This window comes from Mesoplodon mirus (genome assembly GCF_964341445.2).
Source record: "Mesoplodon mirus genome assembly, chromosome: 4".
Lineage (NCBI taxonomy): Eukaryota > Metazoa > Chordata > Mammalia > Artiodactyla > Ziphiidae > Mesoplodon > Mesoplodon mirus.
The window spans coordinates 164,523,827-164,547,759 of record NC_138979.1 but is presented as its reverse complement, the minus strand read 5'-3'; the positions used below and the strand labels follow the sequence as shown (position 1 = coordinate 164,547,759).

Here is a 23,933-nt window from a genome sequence, read left to right as displayed (position 1 = left end):
ACTCAGCTTTACCAGGGACAGCTTAACCTCTCTGGCATTCAAATGAACCCTTGATCCCTGTGACTTTGGTAGATGAGGATTCTCACTCTTCATAATATGACCTTACTTGGAGTAAGAGAAAAAGCCCTGAATTCATTTCACACAAGGTTCTATACCAGCTGCTACATTAAAACCCTGGAAGTTATCTCAGGCACACTCAGCTTCTTCAAACACTGATTCCTGTCCTGTCTCCTGTGAAATATTTTACAAAAGAAGCAATTTCCTTTGAAAAATCAGAAAGGTTAGGCAAGTACCCAGGAGGCCTGGGGTAACTGATGTTTCTATTGTTACAAGTTCAAATGATCAGCGAGCAATCCAAGCTGTGAGACATGAGGGCCACAGGAGTGACAGCGGGTTTTGGCACCTGTTTAAATGCTGGGATGAAAATCACATGGTTGGGAGGCAAGGCTTCTGTTCAATTATTTTTCTTCTTCATCAAATGATGTTATAGCTATTACTACTAATAATGAGGGCTCAGAGAAATTGCCTCAGGGACAAGGGCTAATGAGTAGCAGAGCAGGTATAACTGAACCCACAAGTTCTTTTCTTCCCACCAGGTAATGCTGCCACCCATGCTGTTGTTGTTTATTTTTGTTTTGTTTTTCTGCTCTGAGTAATGTTCCTCATTCTCTTTGGGATCAGTTTGAAGCTTAAAGAGGCCTATAAAAATAATACAGCAGAGTATAGATTTCTATCCAGAGTGGGTGAGACATAAAACCTACACAATTTGACATGTACAGAACAATAGTGCCCAAAAGCAATGTGTGCTTCCGATGTTTCTTTGAACAATCAAAAGAAGAATCAGATCAATTTGAAATCACATTTCCTCATTTTAAATGTTAGCCTTCCAACATAGTAGTATTTAGTAAGGATTTCTAAAAACATATTTCTCTTTAGGACCTGGACAAATATCCTTAACATGGTAATCTATGGTATTCTAATTGGATCTGCTGAGATTTCCTTCTTTGTAAATATGGAACAATTTTCCTCTTACTAAGTAATCTGTATTCATACACGGAGATTTCTCTTGTCATCCAAAGTTTCAAGTCATTAGGCTTATAATTATTAATTCAATAAATGTGCATTAATGCCAACTATATGTCTGGCACTGGCTAGACAGTGAAGATCCAATGACGAATAGGACATTTTCCCAAACTGTGAGGAATCCAAAGATTGGCTCAGGAGGTACACATGTAAGCAAATAAAGCAACACAAATGTGATAAGACTTCTGAAAGTTGTGCACTCAGGGTGCCCTGGAACTTTAGAGATGAACAAACCTAGACATGCCTGAGGAAGGGAAGGCTTCACATGAGTGGTGACCCCTGAGCTGTCATGAAGGATGAGAAGCAGTTGGCTCTGGAGATACAGACAGAAATGGTACACAGTGCATAAGGTAAAGTGTAGATGCAGAAACGGAGGTATAAGAGAGCTTGGGGAAGTTAGGTAACCACAATCTGTTTGCTGAGACTAGAGCACTAGGGTCTAATGGAAAGAGACAATAGACAAGGAATACCAACTAGGCATCAGGCACATGGAGGATGACTCAGCAATCAGCAGTTATGGCATTCCAGCACTACCCTCTTCTCAGTCATCCCTACGTCTGTGATAATTCCTAATTCATCCTCTATGCATCCCTAAATGCCAAGTACCTTCCGGTCACAGAATTAAGCAGTGCCTTAGAGACTAGTTATGAATAAGATATGGGACGCTAATATGCCTGTAAAGCTGAGGTGAGGAAGCCTGACTCCGGAAAGGTCAAGGTTACAGAAAGACAAGCTAAAGAAATAGGATTTATTAGTGACTAGATGCAGCGTCTTTCGTGAGGACCATTAGCCCTTGTCCTGGAGTGCTGACTGCATTCATTTGAGCATCAACATGTCAGCATCTGAGCTGGAGAGGCAGTATGTGCTGTCGGGAGGAGCGCAGCATTGGGGTCAGATATACAGAATGTGAGGCCAGGCAAAGCATTTCACATGATTAAGTCTCATTTCTAAAATGAGGATAATAACACCTTATAAGACCATGGTGAAGATTAAACAAGATCATGCAAGCAAACTGCTCATCTCAGAGCCTGGCATGCAGAAAACAATCTTGGCTATAATTTTTACTGTAACTAGTAGCCATCTGTAAAGTCGATCACTTTATATAACAATAGCAAAGGTTTAAAATTTGTTATTGCAAATGTCCTTGTATATGGACTTAGCAGCATCCATTTTTGCTGTAACAAAGGAAGAAAAGCATTCAGGGAAAATTTGTCGAGGGGAAAGAATGGGGCTGTGTCTTCACTTAGTGTTCAATTTTCTTGCCTTTGAGATGTCAATCATGAGATTCTCATTCTACCAGGCATGTAGGGGTATGGATAAACTCAGTCATGGATAAGTACCTGGGCACTTACTTAGCCATTAGGGTAATAGAACACCTAGCTTTTCGATTTCTGATAATCAGCAAGGTTTTTTTTAATTGGTTCCTTTATCAAATAGGGAGTTTGATTGTAAATAGCAATCAGTGAATCAAACAGTTAAGTTAAACATTCCAACTACTGACAGGTATACAATATGACTTTAATTTCAACCATGAATTTCTTCTTATAAGGCAAGCCTTCTCTAGCCATCCCCTAGGCCAATGGCTTCACCATGTTGTCTTTATTCACCTTCTACTGTGTTTTCTTTTTCTTTGTGAGATCAGAAAGATATAGAATTTTTCTACAGCGATAGAACGCATTCCTCTTATGCTACTCCATTACAAATACTCATGTGTGTCCTTTCTCTTGGTCTTTGCCTACTTTGCACACATTATGTTGTTGCCATCTGCTTCTTCGGCTCCTTTCCTGTTTTCTGTCTCTGCTGCTCTCATCACCCCACTCCTGGGGGCATCCTCCTTTTGGTCAGTGGGGTAGTTCCTTCTCCTTGGAAGGAAAAGGGCTTCCTGACAGACTGTCACAGGAAAACCACTCAGAGGAAATAGACAGACCTTCTTCTCTCTACCTTGAACATTTCTAATTTTCTTACTTTTTATTTTCTTAAGAACAGAGGAATAGCCCCCTGTTTATTGTTTTAAATTTTATCCTGCCCACACTTGTGGGTAACATGAATTTCATTTCTCTGTCATCTCCTAGACTTCAGAACTAAACTTTACTCTATTCATAATGCTGTTCACCCAACAACCAAGAGTTTAGGTCACAATATCCTTCCTAATTTGGTATCTTTGCAGTCGTTTCCCACCCCCCACCCAGCATTTTTTAAAACTAATTCTGAAGAAAATCATGTCTCGTAGTATCATTAAAAGACTACAACTTTGGTGACAAATAGTGTTCATTTGATTAAGAATCAGAAAATGAAACTTTTGAAGACTCATGCCTGCCGCTAATCACCCTGAGACCTTATGCAATGCATGCACCTTCCACAAGCCTTGGCTTCCCCATTCGTAATATGTTAATATTTAAATATATGTCCCCGACAGGCCTACTGGGAGGATCCTGAGCTCATAACCGTTCAAAGGCTTTGCTTCAGGGGATATGATCTCTATTACATTTTGTCTCTCTTTTAGAACACATGCCTTTTAACATTTTCCTATTGCAATATAATGTCAGCCATTCAGGAAGACTTAGATTACTATAACTAAGCACCATATACCTCTTGCTTTCACAAGGCTTTGGGGATGACAGCAAAATTGTTTTGTATACAAATATTATATAATCAGATTTACTCTGAAACAACTTTTTAGAAGGAAAGTGTAAACATCCCCTTTAAGATTTATTTCTCTAACTTCTCATAAACATCCAGTTAGAAAGCCTTGTGATTTTAGTCACTTAATCAATAGAACAGCCAGAAAATTACTCTGTTTCTTTCAGAAGCAACATCCCCTGGTGTCTAAGTTTTTTTCCCAAAATTGATTCTAAAACTGAGGAAAACTCTGTTTGTTGAGATGCTCTGAATCAGTAGGGAGACTTGCACTTTGTGGTTAACTGTTCCAGAAATTCTATAATTTAAATTATAATCTTCTCCTAAATAATGTATGAGTGAAACCTGCTGCACTATATATACTATCTAGTGAAAAGCAACAAAAAAAGAAGTATATTCACTGATGCATTTATCTTGTTATCAAACAGGAATAAAGGGTTTGGTTGGTAATGGTAACTTGCCAAATGGTTACTAAACGTACTACACCTCATTGATAAAGTGATCCTTGGGCCTCCCTGGTGGCGCAGTGGTTGAGAGTCTGCCTGCCGATGCAGGGGATACGGGTTCGTGCCCCGGTCTGGGAGGATCCCATATGCCGCGGAGCGGCTGGGCCCGTGAGCCATGGCCACTGAGCCTGTGCGTCCGGAGCCTGTGCTCCGCAACGGGAGAGGCCACAACAGTGAGAGGCCCGCGTACAGCAAAAAAAATAAAAAAAAATAAAATAAAAAAATAAAAAATAAAAATAAAGTGATCCTTCCTAATTTTCAAAATATAAACTGTTCCTAAATATAAACTGTGCCTAACACTAATACTTAGTGAACTTGTCATCTTGTAAATCTTACTGCAGCAATTAGACAAATAAAATGGATCAGAGTATAAAAAGACATTTTCAAACTGTAGAAGAAAAAACAGAAACACCACTTATAGTCAAAATTACAGTACCTGAAACATCAGCTGTTGACGTTTTGTATGGCTCTAAGCAGGTGGTCAGATGCAGGAGGACAAGCCAAAACAGAAAAAGGAAAATAAGGAAAAAGACGTGACTAAGGAGACCCAGTGTTCAGGGCCTCAGCACTAGGAACATACATACATTGTGAAAAAAAGAAACCATTATGTTGAATGGAATACTAAAATGAACCATTGCTGAATAAAATCTATGAGAAACTCATCTGGATTTTAAAGGAACATACTTCTGAGTTTCAATTTCTCTAAGAGAAACAGAAAATGAGGGGAAAATGGGGGTGTGCCTAGTCTATGAGGATTCCTTCTGCATTTTCCTTGGAAATCCATAGTATAAATCCCTAAAACTGACATCAACACCTGGAACCCAGTTAACTCTCAGTAAATGTTCATCGAATAAGTGAACAAAGAGTGACAACATGTAATATTTACTGATACTCATTCACCTTCCTTCATGAAATTCTTCTGACTCCAGCCAAAGCCTGGCCAAATTGGATTTCATGAAAACCTTCATTTTGTCTGAAGTTCCCTGCTTTACAGAGAAAATAATATTTATTCTTTCAGATTATTAGGGATAGAAGAACAAATTCACTCCAGTTATTTTTCTTCCTTTTAGAATGACAACAAAACAAAGAGTTGTAGTTTATATTTTTCCGGCTTGTAGCTCTGTATCGATTCCTAAGAGTATTTGTAAAAATAATAAATTAAGGTAGAGAAATGGGTACAATTCATTACCTCAGTGACTTAATTATTTTTTAAGTATACACTATGTCCAAGGTAGCTTCAGGTCATGAAACTCCTACAGTGGCCAGATATCAGCATAAAAATTTTAGGCTGTGTTGACATAAGATATCACTATTATGTATGCACATATCTCCAAACTATGTACACTAATTTAATGGAAAAGTACAGTGGCTTGAAATGTGATTGTAAACAGTTCTAGGAGTCTATATTGCCACTCTTGCCAGACAGTGCAGTTCACCATAGATCATTCCTAAATTGGCAAGGTGTTTGCTCATTTTTAGGATGTTAAGATAGAGAAATTTTACTCCTTTATTTACCAACCTTTTCTAGAATTCAGTAACTCTATCAACATTGCTTATATCTATATACTTCGTGAAGTGTGTTTATAACTTCTTTGTTTTTTCTATCTCCTTTGCTATTTCCTCTGCTTCTTCCTTTTATGAGACAAAACACTCTCCTTGGGAAGGCACTTATTTACAATATAATGCTTCAATCTCACTTCTATCTACTCTTTAATTGGGTGCTTGATCCCAATCCCTTTATCCTTTCTAAAATCCAGATGGATTACAAATGTTAAAATACCTTCCTGAGTGGACTTTTCCATACCAGGAGCCCACTGTACATAAGAGAAGCAGACCAAATGGTGATAGATTTGCATGTTAGAGTCCAGGGATCAGTTTCAAATCACAGAAAAAGTGGTCTTAGCTAAAGCCACTGAAAGAGACGTTCCTTCTTCTGTTTTTCTCTCTTTTAACCTGTGCTCAAGGACATTCTCAGAATTTGGGGATGAATGGTACTGTAGTTCTAACTGCTAAATGGTCATTAATTCTCTACTTCTCTGGGCATCATGTATAAATCTGATAAGGCCTGAACCACCAGCCTTTGTGTATGTGTATGGAATATGTGTAATTTCCATTACCCAAGGGTCCACATGTGAATCTCTTAACATACTGACTTACGCTATGCTTCAACAAACTGGTTGAAACCAAAATACCAGATCTCCTAAGAAGGGGACGACTCTCTTCTCCTCTTGGTGATCTAGCCCTCCTTTCTCACAATGGTCTGAATAAACTTGATGACTTTTAAATCCCTGCCAGGAATGTGCCAAGGAAGCCAGACAGAGAGTAATGTTCTTAGCCAGAAATCTGTACCCTTGCTGCAAAAACTCTTATTTCTCTGACTCTCTTTTATTTTAGTTCCTGTTTAGATTATAAAAAATTGACATTAGAAGATATTAAAGTCACAAATATGATATCATTGAATCATATCTGTGCACTTTAAAGATAATATTTTCATTTTAGAACACTATTAAGCTTTTATTAAAATGATATCAGAGTCTCCAAGACAAAAACAGAAGAACTCATGAAACCAAAATATTTTCATTAGTTCTGGGTTCACATCAAGTATTTATCATAATGCACTGAGGGGAAAAAAAAACCCAATGCGATGTTCTCATCAACAGTATTAGTAATGCTATTGATGCAGAATCCAATGCAACTTTGACGGCCTTGAAAAGAGTTTATTATTGCCCTGAGTAATAGACTGAAGGAAGTAGGATGCTCATTTTACAGGCATCTATTAAGCTACCAAGAATGGTTTTAAGAATACATAGGTATCCATTCTTGAACAAAAACAGTTCTCAGAAGATCATCTTTTCAGTTGAAATACTCTGCTAGTACTAGTCATCCTCATCATCACCAAAACCATCACCATCACCACACATTTAGCACATGTTATGTTCTAGCTTCTGTTCTTACTCAAGGACACAGATACTATAATTATGCGCATTTTACAATTGAGGAAACTGAGGGTTAAAGAAAATTGTCCACAGACACAAAACTCATTAGTGGTATAGAAAGGGTTGAACCCAGCCTATCTGGCTCCAGAGTCCTTTTGCTCTTTGTAATATTCAGTGTTTAGGAAGCATCCTATTATCACAGTCAAATCTGCCTATTATTGATACTATGAATAAACTTACATGTGAGGTATTTTATATGTCACAAGAAATATAAAACATTCCAAAGAGAAACAAAATTATGTGTTATCTTTTAAAATTCAGGTTTTGGTAAAAGTTGAAGTACACCATAATCATTCCATAAAGAAATACAAAGTCTCAGGTGTGATGTTGATAGTTGGATAAAGAATAATACATTATTGGATATAAGATTCTGCTTTGTGATTTTTTTCTATCTTCACAAAAACTCTACTAAGAGAAGTAGTATGATCAGGCTGACAGCAATGGTGATCCAAATCTTGGAACGGATACCAGAGAGGTTCTACAGTTTCCTTCGCAGAGACTTAGTAATGAAGAAGTCAGCCTTCCTGGTTGACCTGAGGTAAGTGTTTCTGAGTTAAAGGGATAAGCTAAACAAGTCAGCTCTGGGATTTCTAGATGAAGCAGGCCTAAAGATGATGTCACTTATTCTGGTACCACAGACAGGGAAGACAGAGAAAAAGAGAAGGAAACCAGAAGTCTAGTGTAATAAATTTTAATGCCTAAATTAAGCAAGAACCACCCACACCCTGTTGACTTTGCCAAAACACTGGCATTGAGTCTGCTTGGAAACCCAAAGCAGAGAAGCGAAGGCAAAAAGCAAAAAACAGGTGCGAGAGAAGGAATATTTAGTAAATACTAGTAGCTTTCAGAGGTATCATTTGGAGATATATAACATCCTTGTGATGTTATTTTCTTCCAGCTCTTATATTACTGTGCATCTCTATGATTCAAAGATAACAGAGTCTGTGGAAAGTGGACAAGATTATAAAAGCTGTTCTCAGACACAAATGACTACATTGTGGCACTTCATTATTTTAAGGTCAGTATATTTTTGTATGTCAAAGAAGGAAAAAATTAAACTTATCACAGGTAAATTAGTAAGGCTTCAAGTTCGAAGTAACTGGGGGGGAGCTCTACATATACCTAAATAATCAGGCATATACACACAACTCACGATTTCCTCACAACTTTCATGTGATATATGCCCTACTTTCCAGAAAGATTGAGAAAATGGCCACACACAGAGGAATTAGCCTTTGAGAGAGAAAGATTGGAAAAAAGGGGGAAACTGATATTCATTAATTTGTGTTCACTATATTCATTCATACTAGACTCATATTTAATCAATATGAGGTCACTGTATTCATTCACACAGCACACAGCTTAAAAGGGATGGAATGAAGGAGGGGCTAGGAAATCACAGGGCAGAGTCACAATCAGACAAGGTTAAAGACGACAAACCATTTTACAGACTGTCATTTGAACAAACACCCATGAGATCAACAAGACGTTCATACCTGTTTTCAGAACTGCATGCCTCTTAGGTACGGCCAGCCTCATGGAACTGGAACCATAGGAATGAGTGATTTCCTCCAGAAATTCCCAGAAAGCAGCCTTGTTTTCTTTAGCTGTGCTCCAGGTCACCCTGGAGTTCAACCCACCATGATGACTGCCAACTCTGTTGCTCTTTTGCAGTTTTAAAGTCAGTCCCAAATTGGAAATTTCCTTACTACTTATTTTGAAATATCCCTGGCAGATGAATCAAACACAGCATATCCCCGATTCAACCAAAGACTTTGATTGGCACAGTCTCTAATAAATGTTGGGTGATAATAGCCTGAGAAGTGTTTATGGTGTGGTATTCTTGCAGGATTTGGAAAGCAGGGGTAGTAAGATTTGGAATGAGTAATGATAAGTATATCATAGATATTATGGGGAAAGACAAAGTACTGGAAAAGAGAAAGTAAGAAAGGGAGAAAGGCAGAGAACCTGATTAGAAAATTGTTTCTGCTTCTTGGAAACCCTTGCCATGGAGCTGTGTCAGTTACTGACAGAAGGGCCAGCCAAGAAAGCCAAAAGGAAAAAGGCTTTTGTCTTGTTATCACTGCCCTCTATCATGTCCAGTTGTTTTCTTCCTCACACTGGAAGATGGTCCTTCTTCATGTTCTTCTTGCCATTAAAAAGACAGTCACACACACCCTTGGAAATAGCCATTTCCCTGAATGAACAATATTTTGAGGCAGATGAACAGGAAAAAAAAAAACAGATGATGTCATTCAGTATGTTATGTGACTGACTTTTCACAGAACAGGCATTCTAAAAAAGAATTAACTGGAAAAATTCATGAACTTATATCCAAACTTAAAGTTTAATTCACTATGTCCCTTCAAGAGAAAAAAGTTTTGTGTTGCAACTTGAGCAATTGCACCCTATGACAGCTACTGAAATGCCAGCTGGAGCTCAGGAGTAAGTGGAAAGTCCTTCCCTCTCACGCTCAGGCTGCAAATCAATCTTATTTCTTGTACTCTTCCAGTGAAAAACTGTGTAAGAGACAGGATCCGCACAACCTGAGATTACAGAAACAACTTGAGATTCTGTAACAGGTTGAACTATGAACTCTGATATGTATGTGAGAAGAGGGGTTTAGAAGTTCTAGTCACCTGTACCTGTTTTATCTCCTAATTTAGTTGTATAGTCTTCTCAAACTTTTCTCCCCACGTGCCAATAATGGTGGGAATGGAATAGAGAAGATACACAATAAAAATGATAGGTCTTTGAATTCTAATGTTTTTTCTTAAAACATAAGAATAAGATTTATCTATTAAATAAGATTCATGTTTATTTGCATTCTTCTGCATCATATATCACTTTGCTCTCAATTCAAGTTTTTACTCCAAATCAACAATTAACTTCAAGAAAATGTATCACATATACTTTGTGACTCTACATTACCCTGGGTACACATCTATCCACCTCAGCATTAAAGGACTTAGATTAGTTTGAAGAGCTTGTGTTTTGTTTTGTTTTGTTTCTATTTAACCCTCGTGCAACTAGTGGGCACTATGTACCCTTTCTCTGACGCTTTCACCAAAACTAACTTCCTCAGTATATTAAAGATTTATCATGAGAATTCAAAATTGATTTTTCAAAATCCAATCTTGGCTTTTGACCTAAATACTGATTTAAACCAGTTATATTCTTTCTATTCTGTGATCAAAGTTGGGAACGCATCTTTGCTGTGTGCATTTCCTCTCAATGCTGCTTTTGGTGGGTCTGAATAGAAAATCTTTTATCAGGCTTAGAAAATCTGCTGGCATCTGTGTCCTGGAGAAGAATCACTGTATTCCCAGGAGAAAGAATTTGGGAACTTGTCTTATGATGACTCTCCATGGTTGATCAGATGGAATATATGGAATTAAATGTAAGATAAAGTATGGATAGAACACAAAAAGCAGGCCCTGATACCCTGATCAAACCCTTAGTTCTGTTCTGCAAATAAGTCTCTGAAGCCAGAAGGTGCCAGATTCAACTTTGGAAGACGTTTTCCACCTTCATGCTCAGCTTTCATCTTATTTCCTTCTGGAAACTAATGCAAAAGGAAAAGAAAAAGTTTTCTATAGATATGCTATATATTTTTAAGAAGCCAGACACAGATGACTATATGTTATATGATTCCATTTATACAAAATGCCCAGAAAAGGCAGGTTTATAGAGACAAAAGCAGACCAACAGCTGTCTAGGAGTATGGGTAGGAGAAGGGAGTAACTGCAAAAGGACATAAGAGAAATTTGGGGAGTGTTGGAAATGTTCTAAAATGTGAATATGGTGATATTTGGACAACCCTAGAAATTTAATAAAAATCACTGAACTGTAGGCTTACAATGGATGAACTCTGTGGTATGGAAATTATATATCAATAAAGCTGCTTAAAGAAAGAGAAAATGCCAGTCTTTGGAGAAAAAGGATGTTTCAATTAGACTTGCAATGATCTAAATATCATGAGAAATTTCTGGCTAATTAGAAATATTTAAACACAGCAATATAGGACATTGCTTAAATTAACTGAAAGGGATGCCAAGACAAGCAGAAAGCACTGTACTTTAGGAAGTTGTTGTTTATATCAATTTTTTACATTTCTTTTTGTTGTTGTTGTTCATTTATATGGAACATTTGCCCCCCCAGAAGTGGATTTGGGCTTTATTTGTTTGTCATCCTGATAATATATCTCCCAAGAAAGAAGGTTAAACCAGCTAACACCTTTAAAATTTTTAGAAGGATGGGATAAACAAGTAAATGAAATGTAAGAGGCTATCTCCTTTTCTGAATTTGTTCCTACAGAAAGACCCTAGCAAGGAAAGAAGCAAAAAATCAGGAGATATTACTGAGAATCATGTGTGTTTCAGGAGATAATACTGAGAATCAGTGCGTTAGATGCTCAATCAATCCAATTTTGGTCCACAGGAAGACTGTATTTCCCTTTCCTCTGAGTTTAAGATGGGACCATGTCTGACAAAATATAAGCAGAAGCGATGTATGGCATTTTCAGGCAAGGCAATAAAACATATTGCATAACTATCCAAGCTCTCTCTCTCTTCCCTATGGATAGAACGGGAAGTGAAAAACTCCAAGGTTGTTGAACCCAACTCATGGAAGAATCTTAGATGCCTGAATTACTTCTTTGAAGAGAGCTGACCAGGAGAGCTGCTCAACTGACACTGGACTTTGCCCGAACAAGAAAGAAACCATTTTTGTTGAGCCATTGAAATGCTGGGATTGTCTATTGTAGCTTATCACCCTAACCAATTACCCTAGTTGCTTAATTGTTATTTAGCTGCCTTCACTAATACAACACACTATAGAGCTCAAAGTATATTTCTTCCTTTCTTCCTTTTATCACCTAGTTCTACTCTTTCCCTCATGCCCATCTTTCCTCTTTCTCCTCCTACTGCCCTACTTCATGACTCCAGTTAATGTGCACTTCTGAGACAGAGGAAGAAATACGTGAGTAGCATTCAGCCTGTTCCTCCTTAAGACCCTTCTTCAAGAGGTGGAATATTTGAATGGAATAAGGTAAAAATAACAGTCTGTCATTCTTTATTCAGAAGAGCTAGAATGTATCTCAAGTCTTTGGTTAAAATGTTGCATTATTACCAAGAGCAATGCTTTGCCCACCCTCCTTAGGGGGAAAAAAAAAAAACACCTACAGCGATAAATGCCAAGAAAGAAATGTCAGAGTTGGCAGCCACCTTGTGGGTCATGAACTTTGCTTTCATTTTCTGAAGCTTTTGGTAGTGGAGAAGTGCATTCTGGTTGCTCTAAAGCTTTTTGTCCACCCCTGAGAGTTATTTTCCCAAAACAACAAATTACCATTTCAATTCATTTTCAAACTATGTCATTATCCAGGTACCCTTTTCCTCCTTTTCTGCATATAGAACAAATGCAAGGAAAGAAGAGAGGACCTGCCGCAATTCTGAAACCACACCCTGGGCCACACTCAGCCCAAACCATCACCCCAGCCCTTCAGCTTGTCAACCCCAGTTCCCCCCAACTCCACTGTCAAAAAATAAAATAATTCAAATAAAAAACAGCTCATAAAACAGTAAACAAAATAAAGTCAGTTTTCTTTTTTTTTCAAAGAACAAAATGAAACTTGAGGGAAAACTTACTGGAGTTACAGTTTATCCTGATACAGTCTAGATGGGGAAAAATAAATGAAAGATGAAATTGCATCCTTCAAGGTAACAGCTGCAGACATCCAAAAACAATCAGTCCACCCTTCCGGGGACAGACACACGCAAGAAATGTGGCCATTTTATATATATATATACAGTATGCACAAGTTTAAGGGTGGGTGTATATGTACAGTATATTGTTTAGTAAAGTTGGATACATATATATATACACACACACACATATATATATACACGTATGTATAGAGATATATACTGGTATACATATATATCCACAATAGACACTGAGTAGGCTTCTTTTTTTTCTTTCAAAAGTCCGATTCGCTTATATAAAGTATTTCAAAACTGGACTTTGAAATATTAATTTTGTTAAACTTGGAAAATACTGCAAAAATTTCCTCACCAAATGCAGGTTTTAGTTTGTTTCCCTCTACAACTGGTTTTTCATAAAATTTATCTTTAAAAGTAGCATCAAGACAATTTTTGTTTTAGTATTTCAAAGATATATCACCAGTCTGACATATCGTATCATTTTAAAAAATCTGTCCATGAAGTTTCTCAGTGCAGTATTTAACCCTTTCTCTTTTTCTAAAACCAAACTCCCTCCACCCTCTCTCCTCAGGTCAGGCCCCAAATGCTATAGAAATTTATGCAGGCAGATTTGCCATTATCCTCAGAGGTAAGGAAAGGGTTAACACCACCTGGTCATTTTCTGTCATAAAATGGCCACTTGCAAACAGCTAACCGCACAAACACCCATCCCAGATTTTAGAGAGGCGGGCTCGGGTGCTGGTTAAAAGGAGTTGTATGATGTTATCATAATTGATTGGGGTCTCTGCTATGGTTTCAAAGGCCCCCAGACCAACCCCCTCATGAAGCCCATCTCCGTCTTCCTGCCTGAATGCTCAGACTGAATCAAGCGCCCAGAGCATTTGAGGAGAAGGCGAGACAGGCACATGGGGAGGAGTTCTTGGGCACCTTTGACATCCTACCTATTTCACTCTGTGATCCTGCATCTTGAAGCAAGAAAATTCTTTTTTTTTTTAATGGGAAAGAGAGGGAATAAAGGGTGGCTAATTTTCTTGTGCTGGTCACCAGACAAGGTATTTTGTGCCAGAGATCAGAGTATCTATCCTTTTATTAATATCTGTTTGGAGTCAGGGACACACAGCATAAAAGGTCTAGAGCAGAGTCAATGGGTGTTAGTAGGGGATGGGCAGCATGGTCAGAGAAATGTCTCAGGTTAACTGTTACCAGGCTGCCCAGTTGAACCTAAGTTTGGTTTTCAATTGTGGGAATTCCTATAAGAATTTGTTTAAAGCCGGACATAAAAAGGCAAAAGTAAAACGATACAGAAAAGGAGAAAATTACAGGAAAAAAATACAGTTAGAAACTGTGCTTTTCTTCTAGCTAAGGTTAACCCAATAGTTTTGGAGGACTTGTGGAAGATAATGCCACGATTTGAATTTCCTGAAGAAAACCATTTTAAGCAAGCGAGAAGGAAACCAGTGGCAAATGACAAGGCAGAATGAAACTACGTGAATCCAGATAGGAGCAATTTATAGCACCCAAGCATTCTGAGGAAGGGGAAAGGAAGCTTATTTGTTCCCCAGAAGAACATCTCTTGAGAAAAATCTGGGTTTGGTTTCGTGCGGTTAGGTTTGTCATGTGTCGTCAACCGCAACAGAAAAGTGGGAGCAAACAGCCCTGGAGCAACTGGTACGATCACCTGACAGAGGAGGCCATGCCCCTGGTGAGGACTGGGGAAGGGGAGGGCAGGGAGGGAGGAAGAAGTGGGGCCTCAGCTGCTGGTTCGCCTACCATCCCCCGAGGCTGGAGAAATGCCCCTCACTGGTGGATTCAAAAAGAGGGGAAGCAGAAGTATGGGCGTGCTTCAGACAAGGAAGGGGAAAGAGCCTAAAGCAACAACCCCAAGAACTTTAAACAAGAAGTGGTTTTCTGCTTTGGTGTCTGTGCTGCTGAGGATGTATTCTTAGTCAAGGACCTGGACTAGGCAGAGGTGTTGGCTTGGGCTTGTCCTTCTGGGTTCACTCAAGTGATTCCATGCACTGAATGGTGTCTTTAAAACAATGTGAGGACTTGGAGCTTTCAAGATAGCAGACAACTGGGTATGTTAAGAAGTGAAAAATTATTTTGCTACTTTACTTGAAGAATAAGTTTGAGGAGAAAAATCTACCCCAGTTCCTTGTTCACAGGCTCTGAGAGGGTGCTCTTGATAGTGATGATGTATTTTTTAATGAAAAATGAATCAGAAGAACTGACCTGGGAAGGCAATTTCCTTTAGACCTCCAGTAGCAGCCGAAGTCCTCTCTCTGCCTGAGCCTTGGCATGGTATTTGAGGGATGTGGGTATGTGTGTGTGTGCTGTTCATTCTGTTTCAGTTTTTTCATTTAATTTTAGTAAATAAGGAGAAATTATTATTTTCTATATTGATGAGCTTCAGGTTGAGCACAGAAGACGTGAATGTTTCTAGGAGTTTTATGTCTTCAGTGATGCATACTGTAAACAGTAGTCTGCAAGTCCATGTTTCCAGAGAGAGAACATCTGGAGAATCTGAATGCAATTAACCAAGCTGCATGGCACTGCCTACAAGCCTCCACCACTGAAGAAGGGTTGCCTGCATTCTGCTGAGGATTCTTACAGGCCCATGAATGAGTCTGTACCAATACTGATTGACTTTTCTGCTGTATGGCTCAATTCAAACCAAGGACTAAGAAAAAGATGCCTTCCGTGCATGTTTAAAAGGTGACCATCATGAAAGCAGTTAGAAGTCATTAAGTCTGTCACATCACTGATCCACAGTATTGATCTGTGGAGGTAACGGACAACCCATGATGACTGAGTAGTTTAGAGACATGGGTGAGTCCCACCTCTGTGACCTACTTTCTTTGTTTCACATCTATCAAGCAATCATAAAAACACTATTGATTTATCTCAGAAAGTTACTGTGAGATGAAAATAAGGTTTTCAAAATATTTAAAAATACTATAATATTAAAAATTATTATATCTTTTAATACTAAGAGATAAAAATATGATTGGTCAATGGCCAACCTCAAAGCTTTTAAAAACGTGCTATGTGTAGCTGGACATTGCTCATGGCTGCTATTGCCACGGCTGGCTATCTCAGAAAGCAAGGCCCTTGGAAAATCCTAGTCCCCTTGATATTTAAGAGACACGTTACATCAGAAAAATACAGACATTTATATCATGACCTTATATGTGTGAACAATTTGAAATAAATTGGAATATCATTCGTGCCTGTGCTAGAAAAGAGACACAACTTACATGGAGAGAGGGATCCTCTGAAATTAGTTTTGGGGATTGTGTACGTAAATGCGCACTCTGCTTGGAGATGTCTTCTACTATCATGAAAAAAAGGGTAATATGAATTCATGACACAGAGAAAAAACGCATTTATGAAGGGCTATATTCTAGGGAGGGGGGGAAGAGAACCTTCAAACAAAGCATGAGTATGAAGAGTTGTGTACACATGTACAAGGAATTTAAGTTCAGTTTTCTGTGTTAGGTTTGAAAGAAAGTAAATTCAAACCAGTCATTGTGGTGAGCCATACCCTTCAGGGAAAAAAGAAGTGGCCATTGTTTCTAGAGAAGCACAGTGCTCTTTTGCCTAAGACGCCTCAACTTAGGAGAGCTACACCGATCATGTGCAGAAAGGAGCCAGGAGGCAAAAGCAGAGTCTTTTAAAAAAGCACACCTCTCGGGCTTCCCTGGTGGCGCAGTGGTTGACAGTCCGCCTGCTGATGCAGGGAACGCGGGTTTGTGCCCTGGTCCGGGAAGATCCCACGTGCTGCGGAGCAGCTGGGCCCGTGAGCCATGGCCGCTGAGCCTGCGCGTCCAGAGCCTGTGCTCCGCAACGGGAGAGGCCGCAGCGGTGAGAGGCCCACGGACCGCAAAAAGGAAAAAAAAAAAAAAAAAAAGCACACCTCCCAGATTTTCGTGACAGTTTAAAATTCAAAAAATAATGCTTCTAGGAATACACCTGGGATCCATGACTGTGTGTATGTGTGTATGTGTGAGAGAGAGAGAGACAGAGAGAGAGAGGACACCTGTTCATCTCTTTCTTCATCCCCTTTTATCTCCCTCCACCTCCATTTTTCCTTCTAAGATGTGAGACCTGTCATAGTTGGCCTTCTAATCTTACAAAACAACATCTAAAAAGGAAAAAAAAATGTGCATTTCCCCAGGACCCCATGGGGCTGAATATTCCTTATATCTCTGGCTCTGTCTTACTTTGAAATAGACAGTTAAAAACTGACCCTATCTTCTTTTCTGTGAGCTAGTTAGGAGGGCACATTTGTTTTCGTTTTAGTTGTGGGAGGCATTATTTTTTTATTTTTATTTCTTCTGTTGTTTTTCAGAGAACTTGACAGTAGGCTAATGGTGGTGGTTTCAGGTATGCACTCTGGTTGGTTGGTTTCAGGTGGGGAGGATGGTGTAGGGAGGGGAAGGTGAGGGGGACAGGGGAATGCCAGTCCCTGCAGGCTGCTCAGTACACTCTGTTCTCAAGGCTGTTTGCTATGCGGGCCGCAGGCTTTGGGCCTTTGAAGGGTTGAATACCATCTTTTGATTTACCATGGCTGATGGTGGGGAGGATTGGAAACTCAAGAACACCCACAAAGATCTAGCAAAAGAGAAAAACAAAACCCAAAATAACCAAACACACACACAAACCAAAGAAAAACCAAGACACACACTAACAACAGAAATCAAATGTGCTTGGAAAAGAAAAAGGGCATAGTGTTGTAAAAGCTGCAACTTGGGAAAAAAAAAAAGAGAGACACAACTAAACAAGCCACTGCTCAAAACAGTCTTCTGTGTCCTAGAGATTTTTAGGATTGTTGTATCGTCATTTTTCAAGAGTGACCAGTTGACCTGACAGCAGATAAGACTGGTATTGATTTCCCACCTTCCCACCAGGACATCTAGGGTTGTGTATCGTCCTGCATCTGATACATTTGTCCATCATGTCTTCTCCATGCCTCTGACAAGCCATTCCACTGACATCTTTATGATGGAGTTGTGTATCTAAACATATTCTACATAGCCAAACAAATCAGAGGCTTAGAAAGTTTGAGCACAGCTGTATCACTAATCCTGTCAACACACAGGGGCACTGACTTTCTACTGAGTAGAATCAGCAGAAATAGAGATTGCTTTTTTTCCTTCCAAAAACCAAGAGGTCCTCACTCTCCATAGAAGATTGATTAGAATCCAGTCAAGAAGGTCAGCAACCTGAGAGGATGTGAGGCCATAAAAGAGGGATGTCCAAAGTATCATTATAGGTAATTACAGTAGAAGAACAGGTCCTCTCAATAAAGCTACAAATTTGAAACTGTCATAATTTTTCAACACTAAGGAAAACTGGATATGTATTATATAAGAACAGAGTAACTGGTAACAGTGTGACTTAATAATTTTTATCAAAAGGGCTGTCTAGTAAGGGTAGGAATGTCAGGAAGGAGGAAGGGATACATATCAGGAGCCACACCATCCTTCCATGTGTCAAAGACTCTGAACTTATAGAATTTTTCCCCAATGGGACAACAGAAGTAATGTGACTTGTGCTCCCCACTAGGAGAAAGTAAATATAAGGAGATACTAGTGTCATCAAGGCCACCAGAATTTCCCATGTGAACAGTCCTTGTGGAGCTTCAAACAATGCATTTCTCATCCCACTCACATGGCTTCGTTCTCTCAAACACCACCCTCCCATTTTGCTTCCAACTCATGCCCTGTCCCTGTCCTCTGCTTTGACTGTTTTGAGTGGTGACCAAGGAGTTGGACTTAATGGGAATGTGCTTGATCAAAAGATGGACCAAAGTAGCGTGTTTTACACAAAGCTAAACGATTCAAAAAACCAAGAAAGGAAACTTAGAAAACAAATCTTCTAGTAAAGAAACCACCACTGTCAGAAACCAGAAATTGACATCAAAACCTCATGCAGAAACAAGAAGGTGTTTGTTGCTGTGGGGATTTATCCTTGGCCTATTAAACAAGAGGTGAGCAGCTAAATTTCAAGAAACAAACAAAGAATTCAGTCAAACCAATGAAAATCAGAAAAGAAAGGGAAGACAAGCCCAAACAGAGTGGCAGAGGGTACTTCATACGATACCTAAGTTAACCATGAGCTTCACACGCCCCCCATCCAGCTCCAAACGCAGGGTGTCAGCAGAGTCCCTGGAGGTAGTAGCCACCAGCAGCCCATAAGCTCGCTGGGACATGAAGCGGAAGGACACGTCCTCTGCCTCGGTGTGCATGACCATGGGCATGACGATCTTCATGTACATGCTGCCGTCGTAGCTCAGGATGGATGCCTCTGCAGAGAAGAAAGGAGGGGATGGTCAGGATGAAGGATGCCAGAGTCTGCCTCTGCTTCCAGGGTAAGCACAGTCGAAGGAGAGGGCACCAAATTAGTAGACAGGTGGCTTGTGCTTGCTAGACCTCCACTGCCACTTATAAGCTGTATGCAGACCCCTTAAACTCTGAGGCTCTATTTCCTCATTTGTAAAAGGCATCTGATGGCACTGGTCCCTGCCCTACCACGCTCACTGACTTGTCAATGGTACCACATGAAATAATGGATGTGAAGGCATTTTGCAAAAGTGAAAATGCCCTCACAAATGGCAGTAATTCTGTATGCTGTAGACACGACAAAGCAAAACAAGACACTGAACAAAACTTGAGTCCTGTAAATATTTCATGAAGAACAGGAGGGAAGCAGCAGTTTATAACCACCTCAGCAAACAAATACATTCTTGCCAGAGTGCTGCTAGAAAAAGAAAAGAGCAGCAGCACACAATGGCCACTTTTATCTCTCTGGATATGTATCGTGGCAGAATATATGCATAAATGAATATATCTTTATGTCAATATTAGTAGTGCCAGAGAACAAATATCAGGTGCATATGTAGTTAAACACCTAATGGTACAAAATAAAGTATGTATCTCAATGTATACCTTTGTGTGTATCTTGGTGAGTATGTTCTACTATTAACATAGTATGTTTAAGGGGAGGGTGATGAAGCAAAAAACTTAATATAGGAATCAGCTGAAACAAAATTTGTTTCAGAATTCATATTAATTTGCTTAAAAGATTTCAAACACAAGGGGTACCATGAATAGAATACTATTCAATGGAAAATAAGTCTAAATAAGGAAAGTTATTTGATCTAAAAACTATTAGATTATTGAGTGTTGAAAGACCACATCATGAAATGCTGACATAATAGTACTTACACAGTTCTCCTTTTTAAAATTAATTAATTAATTTATTTATTTATTTATTTATTTATTTATTTATTGGCTGCATTGGGTTTTCGTTGCTGCGTGCGGGCTTTCTCTAGTTGAGGCGAGCAGGAGGCTACTCATCGCTGTGGCACGTGGGCTTCTCATTGCTGTGGCTTCTCTTATTGTGAAGCACAGGCTTTAGGTATGTGGGCTTCAGTAGTTGTGGCACGTGGGCTCAGTAGTTGTGGCTCGTGGGCTCTAGAGTGCAGGCTCAGTAGTTGTGGCACACGAGCTTAGCTGCTCCGCAGCATGTGGGATCTTCCCGGACCAGGGCTCCAACCCATGTCCCCTGCACTGGTAGGCGCATTCTTAACCCCTGCGCCACCAGGGAAGTCCCCAGTTCTCCTATTTTGTTCCTCTTTTCCTCCTTTACTACTTCCTTTTGTCTTAAGTGAATATTTCCTAGCGTATTATTTTAATTCCTTTGATGGTTCTTAACTAAATAACCAAGTAACTAAGAGCTACTTTCTTAGTGGTTGGTCTAGGGCTTACAACATACATCTTAATTTATCAGAATCTACTTCGTATTTATACTAACTTAATTCCAGTAAGATACAGAAACTTTACTCTTACATAGCTTTCTTCTGGTCCTCCTTTTTGTGTTATTATTGTTATTCATATAATGTCTATATATGTTTCAAACTCAAAAATACATTGTTATAATTATTGCTTTATAAAAACTTCTTTTTATGAAGTGAAGAAAGGAGAGCTCAGATATATTTATAGAGGTTTTTTTAAATAAGCTTATTATTTACCATGTCTGTCTCTCTTCATTTCTTTTTGTGGATTAGCGGTACCATCTGGTGTCATTTCCTTTCTTCAATGCAGCTTCATTCATTTTTTATTAGCAAATATATTACAATTCTATATGTTATAGGCCCAACAATACAATTTTATAGATTGTCTTGTGCAATTTCTTTTTAAATCAGTTAAAAGAAGAAAGAAAAAGAAATGTGTGATTATACTCTTTTATCATTACCTACATAATTACCTTTATTGGAGCTCTTTGTTATTTCATGTAGATTCAAATTACTGTCTGCTCTCACTTCTTGAACTCCTTTTAGTAGTTCTTATAAGGCAGGTATACTAGCAATGAATTCAGTTTTTTTGTTTACCTGGATACATCTTTGTTTCACTTTTACTTTTGAAGATGCTTTTGTCGGCTATAGGATTCTTAGTTGATGTTATATTTTTTTCAGCACTTTCAATGTCAACTCACTGCCTTTGGCCTACATTGTTTCTGAAGAGACATCAGCTGTTAATCTTATTGTGGGCCTTTGTATATGATGAGCCACTTTTCTCTCGCTGCTTTCAAGATTTTCTCTTTGACTTCCAACATTTCTATTATAATGAGTCTGGATGTGAATGAATTCCTTTGTACTGATCCTACTTAGAGCTCACTGATGTGTAAATTAGTGTTTTTCCTCAAATTTAGGAAATCTTCAATCATTAATTCTTTAAATGTTTTTTCTGTCCTATTCTCTCTCTTTTTTCCAGGACTGCCATCATACATATGTTGGTACTCTTAATGATGTCCCATATTTCTCTGATGCTTTGTTTATCTTCATTCATTTTTCTTTCTTCTATTTAGAATGTATAATCTCTACTGATCTATCTTCAAGTTTGCAAATTCTTTCCTCTGCTAACTCACATTTACTGTTGAGCCTCTCTAGTGAATTTTTCATTTAGATTATTGTGCTTTCAAGCATTTTAGATAGATAGATAGACAGACAGAGAGACAGACAGGGATAGAGAGGTAGGTAGGTAGATAGGTAGATAGATAAATAATCCCCAAATGATAGAAAATTTGGAATTGAAAAGTTGAAAAATATATATATGTATAATTTTAATCTCTTTATTAACATTATCTATTTGATAAATCACTGTTATCTTATTTTGCTTTAATTCTTTAAGCACAGTTTCCCTTAATTCCCACAAATCCCTTTGAAAATATTTATAATAGCTTTGGTGTAGTTGTCTGCTAAGTGCAACATCTGGGCAGTTTCTATGCCTGTATGTACTCCTATGTATGGGTCACACTTTTTTGTGTATGTTTCACAATTTTCTGTTGAAAACTGGACATTTTAGATAACAGACTGTAGCACGTCTGGATACTGTTCTCCCCTCCCTGACCACCACCAGGGCTACTTCTTTCTGTTTGTTCATTCATTTATTTGTTTAATGACTTGGGTGAACTAATTCTGTGACATATTTTCCCAGCAGTGTGAAGGCTCTGATGTCCTTGTTCAGATATTTTTCCATTTTTTATCTTTTAGCCTGTGTTCCTAGGTGTTGTTCCTAGGTCAGTATAAGCCGCTTATTGCTCAACTATTATACCTAAGCCCCCTTGGTCAGTTAACTTTTACTCATTATCTGGTGGATTTGTGTGACTTGGAGACTGCTTTCACAGTTCAGTAAGCTTAAGACTTTGCCTCACGTTCAGCCAGGGACTAGTACTTGGAAGTTGCCCCTCCTGTCACTCCTGAGTCGGTGCAGTCTTGGAAATATGCACAGTCCTCCAGGCCACCAAGGATAAGTGTGGTTTTAGCTTTAAGCCTGGTCTCCTAGGGGTATCCCCTGGCTAAAAGCAGCTTATCATTCAGTCAGTTAAGAGGTTGTACTTAAGCCCCTTGAGCCAATAGGCTCTTCCTCTTACTGATGGATGTATGTATAGCTTGGTAATACTTTCAAATCTTCCCCATCTCCTCCTCTAATTAGCTCTGAGTGGGTGTATCCCAGCAAATGTGTACAACCATCTAGACCTCCATGGCTTTTTCTACCCCTGATTCTCTTTGCTAAACTTCTGACATTAGCAAACTTCTGGTCTGCCATTTCACTCATTGCTGCTAGTATCATAGACCTACCTGTCCCTTCAGAATTGATAGTGACCAAGATCACCATTATTTTCAAAAGTCCTTTACCCATAAACTTCTCTAATCCTTGTTCTAAACAGCCAGGCAGAGCTGTAGAGCTCTTCATCCTAATAACTTGTATCTACCCTAGAGCAGAACCTCTGGGCCACTACTCAACCCAGTTGTGTGCAAAAACAGTGGCCCACTTCTCCCTGAGTGACATTCCCATTCTAAAAGTGGGCCTGGGAGGAAGATGATAGGTCCTGGTCTTCTCAGCTTGCCCCACCTAACAGGAAACATGACTAAGCTGGGGCAGGGACAATTGGAGCCCCTATATTCTTGACATGCCAAACCTGGGATAGAGCTTCTGCTCTATGAATGGAGATTTGGAGAATAGTAGGAGAAGTGAGCCCTCCTCTTGGCTGTGCCTATCAGGAATATTGCTTCTGCAACATGGAACTGGGGAGAGTTGAGAGGCACCAGTAGCCTGACCATCTGAAGTGAAACTGTAGTCCTAGTGTAACTGGTTGGAGAGGGAGATCCTGTCTTCTTGGCCATAACCACCTGGAATGAAGATTCCAGAACAAGGAGCAGGGCTGGGGTAGGAGAAGGGAGCAGGTTGTGGTTTAAATACCATAGCTGTCACTTTTCTTAGTGAGATTTAGTAGATCTCTTACATAAATGTTTCTCCATTTGTTGTCTGTCCTTAGAACAATTTTCAGAGATTTTAAATGGTTGTGTGTGTTTTAATAATTTTCACCAATTAAATGGTTGTTTCACTGGGGAGATCTGCTAAGTTCCTCGTCCAGCCATTCTAGAGTTCCCTATTTTGATTATTACAAATGTCTTATATATCTTT

General features: G+C 39.0%; 1 protein-coding gene across 14 annotated transcripts in view; it reads right to left on the bottom strand.

The window, feature by feature from the left end:
- NRXN3 (neurexin 3) overlaps window positions 1-23,933 on the bottom strand; it is a gene marked incomplete at both ends in the record, with an annotated part of 1,625,679 nt that overhangs the window by 1,035,683 nt on the left and 566,063 nt on the right. For 10 of the 14 annotated variants that reach the window (XM_082616773.1, XM_082616786.1, XM_082616783.1 and 7 more), the window contains 2 exons: window positions 12,868-12,894; window positions 19,048-19,251. In XM_082616773.1, the coding sequence (XP_082472899.1) occupies window positions 12,868-12,894; window positions 19,048-19,251 (231 nt within the window). The remainder of the gene's footprint in view (window positions 1-12,867; window positions 12,895-19,047; window positions 19,252-23,933) is intronic. The other 4 variants (XM_082616784.1, XM_082616785.1, XM_082616778.1 and 1 more) reach the window with 1 other exon arrangement.